Source organism: Somniosus microcephalus, chromosome 5 (assembly GCF_052327205.1).
Source record: "Somniosus microcephalus isolate GS21.2 chromosome 5, FLI_Smic_1.0, whole genome shotgun sequence".
Taxonomy (NCBI): domain Eukaryota; kingdom Metazoa; phylum Chordata; class Chondrichthyes; order Squaliformes; family Somniosidae; genus Somniosus; species Somniosus microcephalus.
The window spans coordinates 34,384,219-34,403,834 of NC_140991.1; the positions used below are offsets into that span (position 1 = coordinate 34,384,219).

General features: G+C 48.3%; 1 protein-coding gene across 1 annotated transcript in view; it reads left to right on the forward strand.

Moving 5' to 3' along the window:
- Positions 1-19,616, forward strand: part of dpp6a (dipeptidyl-peptidase 6a) — a 690,808-nt gene that overhangs the window by 603,419 nt on the left and 67,773 nt on the right. The window contains exon 17 of the mRNA XM_085987517.1: positions 12,679-12,777. Within this exon, the coding sequence (XP_085843643.1) occupies positions 12,679-12,777 (99 nt within the window). The remainder of the gene's footprint in view (positions 1-12,678; positions 12,778-19,616) is intronic.

A 19,616-nucleotide genomic window follows, 5' to 3' on the forward strand; every position in this document is an offset into this window, starting at 1 on the left:
CAGGTGGGCAGAGGAAACGCTTCAAGGACACCCTCGAAGCCTCCTTGAAAAAGAGTAACATCCCCATTGACACCTGGGAATCCCTGGCCCAAGACCGCACAAAGTGGAGGAGAAGCATCCGGGAAGGCGCCGAACACCTCGAGTCTCTTCGCCAGGAGCAAGCGGAAGCCAAGCGTAAACAGCGGAAGGAGCTCACGTCAACCCAAGCACCCCACCCACCCGCCCCTTCAACCACCGTCTGCCCCACCTGTGACAGAGACTGTAGGTCCCGCATTGGACTCATCAGTCATTTTTAATGTGGAAGTAAGTCATCCTCAGTTCCGAGGGATTGCCTAAGAAGGGAAGAAGAAGATAAGGAAAAGCCAATTTGCACACAGCAAGCTCCTTCAAACAGCAATGTGGTAATGACCAAATAATCTGTTTTAGGTGTTGGTTGAGGGATATATATTGGCCAGGACACCGGGGAGAACTCCCCTGTTCTTCAGAATTGTGCCACGGGATCCTTTGCGTCCAACTGAGTGGGTAGGCGGGGCTTCAGTTTAACGTTTCATCCGAAAGACGGCACCTCTGACAGTGCAGCACTCCCTCAGTACTACAGTAGGAGATAGTGCTACTCACTGAGCCACGACTGCCACCATAAACCATTGGATGGAGCGGTGGTCTCCAGTAGCTCTGCCTCCAGTTGCCATACACAATAATAATAATAATAATCAACATTGTTAGTACAACGAAATGTAGGCTTGCGGCTCCCGAGAGTGTACATTTAGATTAAGACATTTAACATTCAACATTCATTTGGCTTGTAATACATAAACATAAACATAATAAAGTGCATTGGCAGATGTGCAGGCTTTAGAGTTTATTTGTAGAGTTCAGTAGGATGACAGCCCTGGGAAAGAAGCTGTTCCTAAATCTGGTCGTTCGGGTGTGAATGCATCTGTAGCGTCTCCCAGATGGCAGGGGGGCGAACAAACTGTGGCTGGGGTGGGTAGGGTCTTTGATGATGGTCAGTGACCTCCGTAAACAGCGTTTCTGGTAGATGTTCTCTATGGTCGGTAGCCGGGTGCCGGTAATGCGTTGGGCAGTTTTGACTACCCGCTGCAGGGCTTTCCGGTCATAGGAGCTACAGCTGCCATACCACACTGTGATACAGTTCGTCAGGATGCTCTCTATTGTGCAGCGGTAAAAGATGACACAAAGCTGGGTGGGCGTGGATGCAGAGAAACTCCAGTACGACTTGGACAGGTTGTGCGATTGGGCAGATGCATGGCAGATGCAGTATAATGTGGATAAATGCGAGGTTATCCATTTTGGTGGCAAAAACAGGAAGGCAGATTATTATCTGAATGGCAATAGATTGGGAAAAGGGGAAGTGCAACGGGACCTGGGTGTCCTTGTGCACCAGTCGCTGAAGGTAAGCGTGCAGGTGCAACAGGCAGTTAAGAAGGAAAATGGTATGCTGGCCTTAATAGCGAGAGGATTCGAGTACAGGAGCAAGGATGTCTTGCTGCAGTTGTACAGGGCCTTGGTGAGACCACACCTTGAGTATTGTGTGCAGTTTTGGTCGCCTTATCTGAGGAAGGATGTTCTTGCCATGGAGGGAGTGCAGCGAAGATTCACCAGGCTAGTACCTGGGATGGCAGGAATTACGTATGAAGAGTGATTGGGTCGATTAGGCTTATATTTGCGAAAGTTTAGAAGAATGAGAGGGGATCTCATTGAAACTTTTAAATTCTAACAGGACTAGACAGATGAGATGCAGGAAGGATGTTCCCGATGGCGGGGGAGTCCAGAACCAGGGGTCACAATCTAAGGATAAGGGGTAAGCCATTTAGGACTGAGATGAAGAGGAATTTCTTCACCCAGAGGGTGGTGAACCTGTGGAATTCTCTACCACAGAAGACAGTTGAGGCTAATTCATTAATATATTCAAGAAGGAGTTAGATATATTTCTTAAGGCTAAGGGAATCAAGGGATATGGGGAGAAAGCAGAGACAGGGTACTGAATTTGGATGATCAGCCACGATTGCATTGAATGGCGGAGCAGGCTCGAGGGGCCAAATGGCCTACTCCTGCTCCTATCTTCTATGTTTCTATACCCTCCCTTTGCACCACCCCCCCGCCCCCCCAACCCCACTATCCCAGGCCTGCAGTCGTGGTTGAAATGGCAGTCCCAGGGAACGGCAGGAATGGGGCGGACGTGATAGGAATCCCGTCCAGCATTTGCATAGTGGTGGGTGGGGAAAGAACAGTCAGTGGCAGTCCCAGCAATGGGAGAAGAATTCGGGCCAGGGCAGCGAGGTGGCACTGAGCCTTCCTGCCCCTCCCACCCCCTCTTTTCGCCAGCCTGATTTCGGGAGAGATTGGCAGAAGAAAATCCAGGAGCAGTTAGGAGCAAGAATAATCGATGATTTATAACCTTCAGACTAGAAAAGGATTTCTATCCATTGTTTGTAGTCCTCAAAAAGAATTCCTAATTTATTATATTCAGTATGTCCTTGCTCATCAATGCGCTGGAGCATTTCCCTTCACCGTTATTTTAATAGAGAAAACAATTCAACCTTTTAAACATTTATCTTTTTCTTTATAAATTTTTGAACGGAATAAAGCATCAAAATTTAATATAAACGAAGCCTTGAACGTGCAAAGAAATGTTGTCTCCTTGAATCAAATTATCTCCATGAACACAGACTTGGTCTGGAATTCTATCATTGCCCTTGTACATTATGCCCAATTACAATTTTTTCCTCTCTCGATGTTTACCTAAAATGAACATTTTACTTCGCACTAATGCATGAACTTTTCTCATTGAATAAATGTCACAGATTACATCTGTGAAACATTTCTCTCAAATGGCTCCACTCAATTATTGTACAGAATTCATGACATTTTATTGAAGGTCACAGAACCACTTGACATCTTATTCTTATTCTTAACGCTACGTTTCCAGTGAGACAGATGTTCCCCCTTCTACCAAACGTGCAGCTGCTCCTGTCCAGTCGTAAGCAACCAGTATTCTCTGTAGTGTATGTACCTTTAAGGGGAGAACTACTTTTTGCAGCTCCTGTATACTGTAGTACCGGCAGTGACCACACCTGTATATAAACCCTGAGTAGGGATCTGTACTTAGTTTCAGAGTGACTCTCATCCAGTAAACACCTGTTGATTGTTCCTCTGCAGTCTCTGTCTATTGATTGAAGGACACACTACCTAAATCTACACGGATTTAACATTGGCGACGAGTCGATTCGAACCTACCTGCAACTCTGCAGAAGTACGCCGATTCCAGGGGCACGGGCATCGACCATCCGGCGGAGACTCCAGCGAGACGGGCTGGCAGCAGGTACGGCGCAGACCCTTCCCGGACGGCGGCGGCTGAAGCCGACCGACGGCACAGGGGAAGGCCGAGCAGCGTCGACGGTGTAAAAGAGAGGGTAAAGCGCAGCCGGGGTTGAAGACCGAGCGGCGTCGAGGGAAAAAAAAGAGAGAGGGTAGAGCGCACGGGGCGCAGCCGGGGTTCAGGACCGAGCGGCGTCAACGAGAGAGGCGCGCAGGACAACGCGCAGAGTGCGGCCGGTGTTCAAGGGCTGAGCAGCATCCGCGGGGGAAGAAAGGAAACGCGGGAGACGCCATTTGAGCCACAGCGGAGAAGAAGGGAGAGCGCGGGAGACGCCATTTTTGAGCCGCAGCGGAGAAGAAGGGAGAGCGCGGGAGACGCCATTTTGAGCCAAAGCGGAGAAGAAGGGAGAGCGCGGGAGACACCATTTTTAGCCAGTCTAACCACACCCAGGGATGCCGAAGAGTGGCAGTGTCACAGCGTTCGACAATGAAGTCGAAGATTGGGCGACATATGTAGAAAGCATAGAAGTGTACTGCAAGGCGAATGAAGTGCCAGATGCCAGGAAAGCACTGGTATTGTTGAATTCCATGGGTGCAAAAACGTACGGCTTACTGCGAAACCTAGTAACCCCAGAGAAGCCAGTGGAAAAGGATTTTGAAAGCATAGTGGCAATCCTACAGGACCACTTAAACCCCACACCGCTGCTGATAGCAGAAAGATTTAAGTTTCACAAAAGGAACCAGCATAAAGACGAAAGTAATGCTGAGTATTTAACGGAACTGCGCAAGCTATCGAAACACTGCCAGTTTGGAACGGGACTAGCAGATACTTTAAGGGACAAGTTTGTGTGTGGGCTTCAAAGTGAAGGAACACAGAAACGGCTTCTATCAGAAAAGGATCTTATGCTGGACAAGGCTTTCAGCATGGCAGTATCACACGAAGCAGCTGCACGGGGCGCTGCAGAGATACAATGGAGACCGCAAGAATATGGCACAAATGAAATGTCATATGGAGCAGTGAAGTGTTATCGCTGCGGCAGAACAACACACGACCATAAGGATTGTTGGTTCAAGGACCAAGTGTGCAGACAGTGTGGAAAAGTAGGACACATAGCAAGAGTCTGCAGGTCGGGAAAGAAAACCAGCAGCAAGAAATCTCCACAGGAGAAGTACAAGAAGGTACATAAGGTGACGGAGAGTAGTTCAGACGAACAGAAAAGTGATACAGACTCCGGAAGCAAGGAGCTGGGTTGTCTGAAACTACATAATGTAATCAAAATGGAGGATCACCAAACTATCTGGTTCACGCTCAAGATAGACGGAGTCCAAGTGAAAATGGAATTGGGCACAGGATCAGCCCTAACAGTCATAAACCGAACGGACTACAAGCGGCTATTCTCACATATACCCTTGAGAGATACAGAGATTGTCTTGAAGACGTACACGGGGCAAAAAGTCTACCCCAAAGGAAAAATAAGGGTGAACGTGATACACAACGGCAAGGAAACACCAAAAATGGACCTATATATATTGCCAGATGGAGGACCACCACTACTAGGACGTGAATGGATCCGGAAGATACAGCTAGATTGGCATTCCATAACAGCACTGACTGTAGATGCCAAAAAGGATGACGACGTCACACCTGGACGACTGTCAAAAATGCTAACTGACGCATAAGAAGTGTTCCAGCAGGGACTCGGAACACTAAAAGGCATAACAGCGACGATCAAAATCGAGGAAAATGCAAGCCCAAAGTTTTTTAAGGCCAGACCGGTGCCTTATGCGATCCGCCCAGCCGTCGAAGCAGAGCTGGAAGGGTTGGAATGTTCTGGAGTACTGTCCAAAGTGGACTGGAGCGAGTGGGCTACACCCATCGTTCCTGTAATGAAGAGGTCGTTGAGTAATACGCCTGGGGAACCAAAGAAGGTTCGCATCTGTGGGGACTTTAAGGTGACAGTGAACCCAGTCCTTCACACGGTACAATATCCGCTTCCGCGGATTGAAGATATTTTCGCCTCGCTATCTGGAGGAAAACGCTTCACTAAGATTGATCTGGCCCAGGCGTACTTGCAAATGGAGGTAGAAGAAGCCTCGAAACAGTACCTTACGATCAACACTCATAAAGGTCTCTACCAATACAACCGGCTGGTGTTCGGGGTAGCATCAGCTCCGGCTATTTGGCAAAGGGCAATGGATCAAGTCCTGCAAGGGATTCCAGGGACCCAGTGTTATTTGGACGACATCCTGGTCACGGGCGAAAATGACAGTGATCACCTCGCCAACCTGGAGTAGGTGCTCACTAGATTGAAGGAATATGGGCTCCGAGCTAATCGCCACGAATGCGAGTTTTTCCAGAAACAGATCTCGTATTGTGGCCACGTTATTGATGAAGAGGGGTTACATAAATCCCCTGAAAAGATTGAGGCAGTAGTCAAGGCTCCAGCACCGCAAAATGTGTCACAACTGAGGTCGTTCCTCGGGCTGGTGAACTACTACCATAAGTTCTTGCCGAATTTGTCTACAGTACTACACCCACTGAACACCCTACTGCAAACGGGGGTACCATGGAAGTGGAATGATGAATGTAAACGAGCTTTCCAGAAGTGCAAAGAATTGATCACATCAAAAGAGGTGTTGGCTCATTTCAACCCAGCACTACCAATTCGGTTGGCGTGTGATGCATCACCCTATGGTATTGGAGCAGTGCTGTCGCACAAATTCCCGGACGGCTTGGAGAGGCCAGTAGCCTTTGCGTCTCGGTCACTAACCTCAGCCGAGTGTAACTACGCCCAGATTGACAGGGAGGCCCTCAGCCTAGTGTGGGGAGTGAAAAAGTTCAACCACTATCTGCACGGGCAGAAGTTCACCTTGCTGACTGACCACCAACCACTTGTCTCCATCTTTAATCCAAAGAAGGGCATTCCGGTGATGTCTGCGCAACGGCTACAAAGATGGTCCCTTTTTCTAGGGGCGAACCAATATGAAATAGAGTATAGGGGCACGAAACAGCATGGAAACGCTGATGGGCTATCACGCCTGCCACTGCCTACTGCGGAGGAAGCACCAGCAGTGGACCCTGTCGAAACATTTTATTCGACTAAAGTTGAACGCTTGCCAGTAACTAACGCGGATATAGAGAGGGAGACCCGAAATGACCCGACATTGTCTCGGGTATATGATTTGACGGTGAAGGGATGGCCAACACATGGCGACTCACTGTTGCCAGCATTCTCATCCAGAAGAGAACAGCTGTCAGTATGCCAGGGGACCTTGATGTGTGGATCCCGAGTGGTAATTCCACCCAAGTTAAGGGAGAGAGTGCTCAATGAGCTTCACGAAGGCCATCTGGGAGGGGTGAAAATGAAAAGCCTTGCTAGGGCTTATGTGTGGTGGCCGGGGATCGATCAGCAAATCGAGGACCTGACAAAGAGCTGCTCAGGATGCCAGAAGGTCCAAAATGCACCACCACATGCACCTCTACACCCATGGGAGTGGCCCTCCTCTCCATGGCAACGGGTGCATATTGATTTTGCTGGTCCATTCATGGACTCAATGTTCAATAGCCGTGGATGCGCACTCGAAATGGCCTGAGGTGATCAAAATGTCCTCCACCACCATGGAGAAAACGATTGCAGTCCTACGGACCATGTTTGCCAGTACGGCTTGCCAGAGCAGATTTGATCTGATAACGGACCACAGTTTGTGTCCGAAGAGTTTCGGAAATTTATGAGAAGGAATGGGGTAAGGCATTACACATCCGCCCCGTATCATCCAGCCACAAATGGATTGGCTAAGAGGTTCGTACAAACCTTTAAAAAGGCAGTAAGGGCCATGTGCGATGACGACATTCCACTGCAGCATAAGGTGGACAATTTCCTGTTAGCCTACAGAAATGCGACACATGCAGTTACCAACCAGACCCCGGCCATGATGTTCTTTAACCGAAGGTTGAGATCTCGTCTGGATTTGCTCAGACCAAATGTACGAAGAAATGTTGAGAATAAGCAATTCCAGCACATCAATGAGAAGCCGACAAGGAGCTTCAATATAGGGCAACCAGTCTTGGCCCGCGACTACCGAACAGAGAAATGGCAACCAGGAACGATATGCACACGGCAGGGGCCACTAATGTACACAGTGGATGTTGGGGAGAACATTGTGAGATGCCATGTCGACCAGATCCTCGCGTCACAGGAACGAGTCAACCCCATGTCTCGCGTACCTGGTGATGAACCCGACATACAGATAGCATCTACCCCAGAAACAGTAGCATCGGAAGCTGATGAACCAACCGACGACAGGGGGGGCAGAATCGCCTCCGCACCAAGAGCAAGACACTCAGGAAAGGCGCTATCCAGAAAGGATCAGGAAGCCTCCCCAAAGACTGAATTCATAAATGGACTATTTTCAGTTAATGTTGCATGTTAAAAGTGTTAGCTGTTAAATGAATGTTATGGTACTGTTAATCTAAAAGGGGAGGAATTGTAGTGTATGTACCTTTAAGGGGGGAACTACTTTTTGCAGCTCCTGTATACTGTAGTACCGGCAGTGACCACACCTGTATATAAACCCTGAGTCGGGATCTGTACTTTTAGTTTTAGAGTAACCCTCATCCAGTAAACACCTGTTGATTGTTCCTCTGCAGTCTCTGTCTATTGATTGAAGGACACACTACCTAAATCGACACGGATTTAACATTCTCCACTACAAAACATTCCCGTGGTCCATGGTCCCATGCAAACCATTGTCGTGAGCCCATGCAAACAACAACTTGCATTTATGTAGCACCTTCAACGTGCTAAAACGTCCCAAGGCGCTTCAGAGAAGCGTAATCAGACAAAAAATTGTCACCGAGCCAAAGAAGGAGACATTAGGACAGGTGACCAGAGTCTTGGTCAAAGGGGTAGTTCTTGAGAAGTGTCTTAAAGGATGGGAGAGAGAGGTGGAGAGGCGGAGAGATTTAAGGAGAGAATTTCACAGCTTGGGGCCAAGACAGCAGAAGGCACGGCTGCCAATGGTGGGGCAACGGAAGTCAAGAGGCCAGAATTGGAGGAGCGCAGAGTTCTTGGTGGGTCGTAGGGCTGGAGCAGGTTACAGAGATAGGGAGGGATGAGGCCACGGAGGGATTTGAACACAATTCAAGGCATTGTTAGACTGGGAGCCAATGTAGGTCCGGGTGATGGGTGAGAGGAATTTGGTGTGTGTTAGGATGCGAGCAGCACCATTTCAATGGAACCATAGCTCATTTTTCTGATGCTCACTTAGCATGTTAGATTGACTTTCCTCACAGTATTACCTCAGCTCTTGCAACAAGCAATGAATTTCCCCTATTACATGGAAGCAGCCATGATCCAATCTTCTTGACACGTGCCGGATTCTAGACTACATTGCACCATGTATGTTGTTAACCATGGGAAGCACCTTTGTGGTAGCATATCGCGCTTTGCAGCAACTGAATCCACGCTTTGCTTCCCTGGAAGAAATGCAGCTATTTCTGGCACTCCTGCACCCATACCGACATGCCAATGGTGCCACTGGGAGTTGGGTTAGGTGGGGGAATACCCATGGGAATGGGATCGGATCAGGTCAAATTGGGCTGCCAGAGAGTCAGGTTGGGCCTACCAACCAGAATGTGGTCAGGGCTACTAGCAACAGTCAAGTTAATAAGGAGGCTGTGGCCAAAAAAATCTTTAAACAATGCCACTATTTGCTGCTGCATTGTGTGTGTTTGTCTTCTATCCTCCCCCACCTCAAGTTAAAAATATTCACAACACATCTGGATTAGACTGTGACAAGACCCCCTACAGGGCTCCCTAATCCTCTCCGCCTCTCTACCTCTCTCTTGTCCTTTAAGACGCTCCTTAAAACCTACCTCTTTGACCAAGCTTTTGGTCATCTGTCCTAATATCTCATTGACGTAAGAAAACTACTAGGCACTTGGTCTAAGCGTTAAACAAAGCTTTAATCAACTGTTTTACAACATGGAGGTCTAGTTGTGCCCTTCACTAGTTCCTGTTAAAGAATGTTCCAAGCAAGCTGGGCCCGTGCCCGAGTATTTATACTCTCCCTGGACAGCGCCACCAGTAGGCCGCCCAGTATTATATCATAAGTCATTTCCACATGAATGACAAGATTCATGTCACTCCTTATGTGGCTCGGTGTCAAATTTTGTTCGATAACGCTCCTGTGAAGTGACTTGGGATGTTTTACTGCGTTAAAGGCACTATATAAATGCAAGTTGTTGTTGTTATATGCACAAGCTCAGAAGGGGGACAGTTTAGATTCAACTACTTGAAGCAAAGGGCGGTGAGTGTATGGATTGGAGGCAATAGTGTGGACTGTAGAGTTGTTTTTCCAGCTCTGTACTGCGCAATGTTCCCCTTTATTCATGAAAACAAAATATACCTAAATGACGTGATGGAACCAAATATATATATCTTTACAATAGCAAAATACTGCGGATGCTGGAAATCTAAAATAACAACAGAAAATGCTGATAACACTCAGCAGGTCAGGCAGCATCCGTGGAGAGAAAAACAGAGTCAACGTTTCACAACTGTGACCATTCGTCAGAACATGAACACTCTCGACCTCTCTCTTCAGCAGCACCGACGCACTCTATCTCAAAGCTGTCCTGGTCCACAGTTCCATTTCATCCTTCGCTTCAACAAAAATCTTTTTTTCTTGTCAAAATATATATCTTTATTTTGGTCCTGAAATGCTATTATCACAGCCCTCAAAGGAAAAAGGGTTATTACCAGAGAACTGAAAAAAAAATTCATTCCGTTGCACTGAAAGTTTTTACTGTTCAGGTAGATTGCTTCCACAATTCCATTTCTGTTTTCCCTCTAAGCAAGAGCCCCAGGGCTAGAAACCCTTTACTGGGCTGTTGACTGAAGTAGCTATAATCTCCTTTCTGTCGGAAGAGTGACAAAGTAATCTCTCTTTCTTCGGATAATGTATTTATCAGCCATTGGAGGCAAAACAATTGTTTTAGTTCTGTCTTAAAATGGGTGTTCACTTAAAAAAAAATAGGGAGTAGAGAACTGGAGGACACAGAGCTCTGACCACACGATGGAATGGTACACATCGTAAGCACTAAACTTTAAAGAAACATTTTTATTTCATTCTTTTTACTGTGCGTTTCATGTATATAATAATGTTATGCGGAAAGCGCATTCCACAATAGCAATTTCCATTGATTTAGCGCCTTTAACGTTAAAAAAAGACCCAAAATTCCTCACAGATAGACATATAGAAAGTAGATGCTGAGCCAGGAAAGAGACGGGTTTGAGAAGGTTTTTTGAAGGAGGAGCGAAAGGAGTAGAGGGTTTAGGGAGGAAAATCCAGAGAGCAGAATTTAAGTGGGTGAAGGGTCTTCCGCCTATGATTGGGCAAAGGGAGAAGGGACGCATAGGAAGCAGAGGGTTCAGGGTGGATATAAAGCTGAAGGAGATAGGGTGGGGCAAGGCTTTGGAGAGATTTAAAAACCGGGATAAGGACCAGAGGAAAACATTGATGATCTCAGCTAACATGGGGGCCAGCAAAGAGATTTGGGTGGTCAACTGTGGAGTGGAAAGGGGATCAAGGGAGCAGGAGATGAGTCTCATGGCTGAGGTAAGCTTGGAGAGGACAGAGGGGAAGATGAGCGAGAGGCTGCAGAGAGATGGGGGTGCAGGACTAGTGGGGGTGTCGAACTTGGGCGGGCTGGGTTTGGGGAAGGGGATGGGTCTAATGCAACAGAGGCACTGCACAGATGGCTTCAATCTTGCTGATGAAGAAATCCATGATTTGCTCGGACTTGGTGTTTGAAGTGAGGATGTTGGTTATTGAATAAAGGAGCCCACAGTTGGTGGTCGAACTTTAAATAACTTGGAAGGGGTGTTGATCCTGGAGTAGTGGGGCATTCAAGAAATGTAGAGTGAGGCATGGCAGAGCTTGATGTGGTCCAGCCATATCTGGCGATGGACGGCTAAGTCAATTGTGCATAAGATATGCGCAAGTTTACATTCTCAAGTGTTCGTGCTTATGCTGCTGGATGTAATTTGCTTCTGTCATCTTCAGCCCCATACTCCCACGGAGGTAGGATCCCAATGCTGATAAAAGCACAGAGGAATAGGTTGCACCCGTCATTTAAAATATGACAGAAGATGTTCCTTATCCAACTCCACCCTCCTCGCCCAATGATCAGTGTTCAACCGGAAGATCCTGAGGGGGGTGTTGAACCTCTCAACAATGGCCCTACCTTGCAGGACCCCAAAGACCCTCCTGGTTGGCAGGAATTGAGGGTGAGGCCACAGTGCCACGATTTCCGGGCGCCCTTGCCTTTAGGTGCCTAGCTAAGTCAGTAGGTAGCAGCCGTGGAAAGTGCTCCATTCCCCAGCCCCAACACCCCTCACCCTGATAAGTGCGACCAAAAAATGGATTGAAGATGAAGCGGATGGATTAGCACCTCCGTTACAACAGCACTCTACGAGGAATGTCATAGGAATGTGTTGAACATCTGGACAATAACATTGCATAGTGTGATTACACCCCAAAAGCACAATACCAGCTGGATTAGACAAAGAGCTATCTTAATAGGGGGAGAAATTCGGTATAGCCCCGTTTGGGGCGCTTAAACTTTAAAAGTTGAAAATTTAGTGCCAGGCGCTAATCATTCTCGCCTCCTGCGAAATTCAGTTTTAGCGCTCCAAGAGGGAAGTGGAACGCTAAACCAAGCAAAAAACACTTCTCTTAGGGCGCTAAAGTCTGAGAGTGGGGCGGGAGTGGCAGAGCGCTGAACAATTTTGAGCGTATTGTAAACGGCACTCTTTCATCACAGAGGCTGCTTCCCCCGCTTAAAGGGAAGGGCCATTGATGTTGCACAAGCTAATTGTCGTCAATCAAGGTGACCTGGGCGACTGCCATTACAGCCCCAAACACTCTCACACAGCGGAGGGCTTGGACATCTCACACCAATGAAACATTAAAAACTTTGCGCAGGCACCAGACTGGTGCAAATAATATAGGTTGCGCGAGCTGAAAAGCATTCCCTTTAATGGCCGCTCCCGAAGCGGCCAGCCGAGTTCACAGCGGCTCCTCTTGCTGGCGTTGTCGGCGCAAGGCGATAAAGTAAGGGGCGAGAGTCAATTCTCCATCTGGGGTGATAACGGGGCGCTGCGCACTTTCTGACATCACAATCTACGAGGCACTAGAGACCCAGGCGGTAAGAGTTAAAGCGGCACTGAATTTCACGGCCATTGCTGCATTCGCCGCGCCAGGCGCTAACGGAAGCGTTAACAGACTGAATTTTGCGGCCTTAAGATCTAACTCTCCCTTTTTTCTCCCCTTTAGAATATTTTGTGTTGGAGCAAAACGACAAGGTGCAGAACGCTACTGAGAGCAAGCAAATGCCCAAAATAGATTTCAGGGAAGTTCTGATAAAGGATTACAGTGAGTATCTGCACATTTAGGTCATTGTCAATAGGAATAGTTCTGACTGCCAATATAGTATTAGTCCTGGAGTTATCTATTTTGTAAGGGTTTGTGTTGGATTTTACGTGCTTAAGGTCTCTGCCACTGGAAGTAAGATGAACATTGTCCAATAAAATATTGATGTGGTTTAACTATTCTAGCTTGTTATCAATCAAGTGTACTCAGAGATTATGAGGTTGTGGCCTTTACTCAACTTGCAATACACTGCCTGTGGGTCCATTAATAATTTAAGTGTGTCTTGTTGGCTATTTATGCTCAGACACATATATATACAAAGAAACAACCTTATATGTTTGCAAGTTAAATAATCCTTCTGTTGCCTTTTAGTTATTGATCTCCAGCATTGTGCTTTGCAGCTCATTTCTGACAAGCCTACATGCATTCAGAGTCAGGGAATGTACGGCAAATAGCCGGCAGCTTGCTGTTGCTTAGTACTGCTATGGCTTTATTGATCGGTACATTTTTCATAGACCAGAGCAATTCTGTGGAGGGCCAGCCATTAGTACCTGAGTGCAGCTGAACTGTAACTGTAAGATATCCTAGTGGTGCAGAAAACTCCTGTAAGTTCCTGATCTCAGTCTGGTCATCTCAGGAGAGAGATGGAAATGGGGGGGGGGGGGAAATCAGAAAATGAGTCAACAATAGTTTCTGTCATGCCCTTGCCAGAGCAGGGCTCGCGTGGCAGAGGCCTGAGAAATAGTGCATGGTATAGAGACTCTAGGAATGGTACATGGTAAAGAGGGCCATAGGCAGAGGCATGTGCATGGTATAGAGGGCCATAAGCAGAGGCATGTAGAATGGTGCATGGTATAGAGAGCCATTGGAAGAGGCCTGAGGAACAGTGCATGGTATAGAGAACCATAGGCAAAGACCTGAGGAATGGTGCATGATATACAGAGCCATAGGAAGAGGCCTGAGGAACGGTGCATGGTATAGAGAACCATAGGCAGAGACCTGAGGAATGGTGCATGATATAGAGAGCCACAGGCAGAGGCCTGAGGAACGTTGCATGGTATAGAGGCCCTAGGAATGGTGCATGACACAGATAGGAATTGAGCAGAGGTTTAACCGAGGGCAGCGACAGACATAAAAAAAAATCGTAAAAGAGTGACATTTTGAAATGAAGTATTTCAGGTTAAGTGAATTATTTACAGTCCATATTTTATTCACATATCGGAACTATTAGTTTATGAAGAATTCATAGGAAAATCTGAATAATAATTCTCTGGTGCACAGTTTCTTGCAGCCTTTCAAATTCAGTGGAAAAATAGTTCCTACTTAAAGTGTTACAGACGGGTTTCATTTTAATTAACTAGAATTGGACAGGCTGTTGGAAACTGAAGTTGTACAATAGATAGTGCCTAGAAGGACAAGGGCAGCGGGCGCATGGGAACACCACCACCTCCAAGTTCCCCTCCAAGTCACACATCATCCTGACTTGGAGATATATTGCCGATCCTTCATCGTCGCTGGGTCAAAATCCTGGAACTCCCTCCCTAACAGCACTGTGGGAGTACCTTCACCACATGGAATGCAGCGGTTCAAGAAGGCGGCTCACCACCACCTTCTCAAGGGCAACTAGGGATGGGCAATAAATGCTGGCCTTACCAGCGACATCCGCTTCCCGTGAAAGAGTTTTAAAAAAAGATTAAAAACAGACCACGTTAAGCACAGCAGAGAATTTGAGTTGCGAGCATAAAGGGTGATTCTGCAATGTGGTGCTGCCAGTGGGCGCTCACCAAGAGTGCATTCAGGAAATCCTGGGCCTCCAGCGGATGACTTCCTGTCGCTGGGCTGAGCGCCCTGATTTTCCAACAAGTGCTCCCTGCAAGTGCGGCTCCCTGCTAGGAGTGCCACCATTCAAAATCACCCCAATTCTTCTTCTTAGGCAGTCCCTTGGAACCGAGGATGACTCGCTTCCACACTAAAAATGAGTTCTCAGGTGACTGGTGAGTCCAATGTGGGACCTACAGTCTCTGTCACAGGTGGGGCAGATGGTGGTTGAAGGGGCGGGTGGGTGGGGTGCTTGGGTTGATGTGCGCTCCTTCCGCTGTTTGCGCTTGGCTTCCACTTGTTCCCGGTGAAGAGACTCGAGGTGTTCAGCGCCTTCCCGGATGCTTCTCCTCCACTTTGTGCGGTCTTGGGCCAGGGATTCCCAGGTGTTGGTGGGGATGTTGCACTTTTTGAAGGAGGCTTTGAGGGTGTCCTTGAAGCATTTCCTCTGCCCACCTGGGGCTCTCTTGCTGTGTCAGAGCGCCGAGTAGAGCGCTTGTTTTGGGAGTCTCGTATCAGGCATGCGGACGATGTAGCCCGTCCATCGGAGCTGATCGAGCGTGGTCAAAGCTTCGGTGCTGGGGGTGTTGGCCTGAGCAAGAACACTGACGTTGGTGCGCCTATCCTGCCAATGGATTTGCAGGATCTTGCGGAGGCAGCATTGGTGGTACCTCTCCAGTGCTTTGAGGTGCCTGCTGTACATGGTCCATGTCTCTGAAGCATACAGGAGGGCGGGTATCACTACTGCCCTGTAGACCATGAGCTTAGTGCCGGGTTTGAGGTCCTGGTCTTCAAACACTCTCTTCCTCAGGCGACTGAAGGATGCACTGGCACACTGAAGGCGGTGTTGGACTTCGTCATCGACGTCTGCCCTTGCTCACAGTAGGCTCCCGAGGTATGGAAAGTGGTCCACGTTGTCCAAGGCCTCATCAATAGTGCAACCTTAAAATAAAAATATTCAACAGGAGTGAAGAGCTGAAATGGTTTAAAAATTTTCATTGATTTTGTTATGTAGTAGTTTTTATTTGTTTTTCTTTTAAATCAAATATTCCACCCAGATTTGATCTGTGACCACATTCAATGTAAAGACAGTGGAGGTAAATCTTGGCTTTGTGCGCTAATGATAGCGAGTCGGCAGCCCATTTTACATCTCTCTCTATTTTTATTTCCATTGACTACACTATCGCACAAAGTCACAATCTACCCCAGACACTTTGGGCTCGATTTTGTCAATGGGGAGCTTTTGGAGGCGGGACTCCCACTTTTTTGGTTGTAGTCCCGCCTCCCTCGACTTGTGGCCAACCCACGCTATTTTCCCTTGATTGACCTTATTAAGCCCGCCCAGTGGGCTCAGCAGGCCAATTAAGGGACACCTGGTTACTGGTGACGTCAGCGATTGACATTTTATCTGTGTTGCCTCCCTGGTGCAAGGGTCAAGGATGTCTCGGAGAAGCTGCAGAAAATTTTGGAAAGGGAGGGTGAACAGCCAGTTGTCGTGATGCATATAGGTACCAACGATATAGGTAAAGAACGGGATGAGGTCCTAAAAGCAGAATATAGGGAGTTAGGAGGTAAATTTAAAAATAGGACCTCAAAGGTAGTAATCTCAGGATTGCTACCAGTGTCACGTGCTAGTCAGAGTAGAAATAGAAGGATACTTCAAATGAATACGTGGCTAGAGGAATGGTGCAAGGGGGAGAGATTCAAATTCCTAAGACATTGGAACCAGTTCTGGGGGAGGTGGGACCAGTACAAACCGGACGGTCTGTACCTGGGCAGGACCGGGACCGATGGCCCTGGGGGAGTGTTTGCTAGTGCTGTGGGGGAGGGTTTAAACTAAAATGGCAGGGGGTTGGGAACCTGAGCAGGGAGACAAAGGAAAGGGAAACAAGGATAGAAGCAAAAGACAGGAAGGAGAAAAACAAAGGTGGCAATCAGAGAAATCATGGCCTAGAAATTCAGTGGGCTTTGCGCCCAGTTACCGCCCAAAGAGGGCTTCTGCGCCAGTCTGCAAACTTCGGGCGAACTTCATTGACGCGCTAATTGCGGCGGTAGCCGTTAGCGCTGCGCCGCCACCGATGACGTCATCGGTGTGCGCAGCGCCCCGGTTCCGCCCCGACACCGGCCCGATCCCCATCTTCAGTAGCGGCCGCCTCTTCCGTGGCGGCCGCTAATAACATTCGGAGACCGGGTCCGTACAGCAGCCTTAGTGGGGCGCTTTAAGGTGGAGGTGCGGCCGGCCGCTTTTTCGGCGGCCGCCTGCCCGCACCTCCTTCCCCGGCCTCCTCCACCCCCCCCCCCCCCGCGGCATTGCCGGCTGGTTTCCGGGAGCCCGGCACTTCTCCGTTGTGCCGGGCTCTTTTGCCGGCACTCGCGATCGGGGCTCCGGCTGCTGCAGGCACCTCCCCCTTAAGAGAGGGAGGAAGGCCTGCAGTACCGCAGCCTGCCACTCCGCTGCGGGTGGCGCTGCGGCCACTAGCGCGCCGATATTCAGTTTCAGCGCCCCAAGTGGGGGCGGCCACACCCTTGAACAGCGGCCGTCCTCAACTTTGGGCGCTGAAACTGAATATCGGCTGGGCGCGAGTGGCTCCGCGCCCAGCGGTAAATTCTGGCCGCCAGCGAGCTGGCGGGGCTATAGCTAATTTCTAGGCCCAAGGGTTTAAAACAAACATGGCCACAGTAAATAATAATTCTAAAAGGTCTAAGAGCGTTAAAAAAACAAGCCTAAAGGCTTTGGCCTAGAAATTTGGTGGCGCCCCATTTGGCGCTGGAATTACTGCTGCGATCGGAGCCGTTGCGCCCGCCGGAAATTCAGTTTGAGTGCCCCAAGAGGGACACGGGGCGCTGCTCAAGGCGCCCCGCGTCCCTCTTAGAGCGCTGAAACTGAATATCGCAGCGCTACATGCCGCAGCGCCACATGCTGCGGCATGCCGCGCTGCGGTGCTGCAGGCCTTCCTCCCCTTCTTAAGGGGGAGGGGCCTGCACCAGCGCGATGACCGATCGTGAGTGCTGGCAAAAGAGCCCGGCACCAAGGAGAAGTGCCGGGATCTCGGGACACAGCCGGCACTGCCCGGGGGGGAACAGGAGGCCAGGGACGGAGGTGCTGGCAGGCGGCCACCGAAAAAAATGGCCACCCCGCACCTCCACCTTAATTTGCGCCACTACCGCCAGAGGTAGGCCCCGTGAACCGGGCGCGATTTGCGACCGGCGTTACAGAGGCGGGCGCGACCAAATATCGCGATCGGGGTGGTAGCGGGTCGCTGCGCACACCGATGACGTCATCGGTGGCGGCGCAGCACTACAGGCTAACACTGCCATTAGTACCCCGCTAAATATCGCGGGAGGCGTGGCCAGTGGCGCTAAAGCCACTGAGTGCCCTCTTTAGGCATTAACTGGTGGCGCAGCCCACCGAATTTCTAGGCCTTTGTGTCTTATTGCAAGGAGCATTCGTAATAAGGTGGATGAATTAGCAGCGCAAATAGTGGTAAATGAATATGATATGATTGGAATTACGGAAACATGGCTCCAAGGGGACCAAGGCTGGGCACTCAACATCCAGGGGTATTCAATATTCAGGAAAGATAGGCAAGAAGGAAAAGGAGGTGGGGTAGCATTGCTGGTTAAAGAGGGGATTAACACAATTGTAAGGAAAGATATTAGCTCTGATGATGTGGAATCTGTATGGGTAGAACTGAGAAATACCAAGGGGCAGAAAATGTTAATGGGAGTGGTGTATAGACCCCCAAACAGTAATGCAGAGGTTGGGGATGGCATTAAAAGGGAAATTAGAGAAGCGTGCAATAAGGGCACAGCAGTCATCATGGGTGACTTTAATCTACATATAGATTGGGCTAACCAAATTAGTAACAATACTGTGGAGGAGGAATTCCTGGAGTGTGTATGGGATGGTTTCCTGGAGCCAATATGTCGAGGAACCAACTAGGGATCAGGCCATCTTAGACTGGGTATTAGGCAATGAGAAAGGATTAATTAGCAATCTTGTTGTGCGAGACCCCTTGGGTCGGAGTGATCATAATATGATCGAATTCTTCATTAAGATGGAGAGTGAAGTAGTTGACTCAGAGACTAGGGTCCTGAATTTAAATAAAGGAAACTACGATGGTATGAGGCGCAAGTTGGCTAGGATGGATTGGGGAGAGTTACTTAAAGGGTTGACGGTGGATAGGCAATGGCAAACATTTAAAGATCGCATGGATTAACTACAGAATTTGTTCATCCCTGTTTGGCATAAAAATAAAAAAAAGGTGGCTCAACCGTGGCTAACAAGGGAAATTAGTAATAGCATAAGATCCAAGGAGAGGACATGTAAATTGGCCAGAAAAAGCAGCAAACCTGAGGATTGGGAGCAGTTAGGATTCAGCAAAGGAGGACAAAGGGATTAATTAAGAGGGGGAAAATAGAATGAGAGTAAGCTTGCAGGGAACATAAAAACTGACTGTAAAAGCTTCTATAGATATGTGAAGAGAAAAAGATTGGTGAAGTCAAGCGTAGGTCCCTTACAGTCAGAATCAGTGGAATTTATAATGGGGAACAAAGAAATGGCAGGCCAATTAAATACATACTTTGGTTCTGTCTTCACAAAGGAGGACACAAATAACCTCCCAGAGATGTTGGGGAATTTAAGGTCTAATGAGAGGGAGGAACTGAATGAAATCAGTATTTGTAGGGAAATGGTGTTAGGGAAATTGACGGATTGAAGGCCGATAAATCCCCAGGGCCTGATAATCTACATCCTAGGGTACTTAAGGAAGTGGCCTTAGAAATAATAGATGCATTGCTGGTCATCTTCCAAAATTCTATAGACTCTGGAACAGTTCCCATGGATTGGAGGGTAGCTAATGTTACCCCACTATTCAAAAAAGGTGGTAGAGAGAAAACTGGGAATTATAGACCGGTAAATCTGACATTGGTAGTGGGGAAAATGCTAGAGTCCATTATAAAAGATGTAATAGCAGAGCACTTGGAAAACAGTGACAGGATCAGACAAAGTCAACATGGATTTA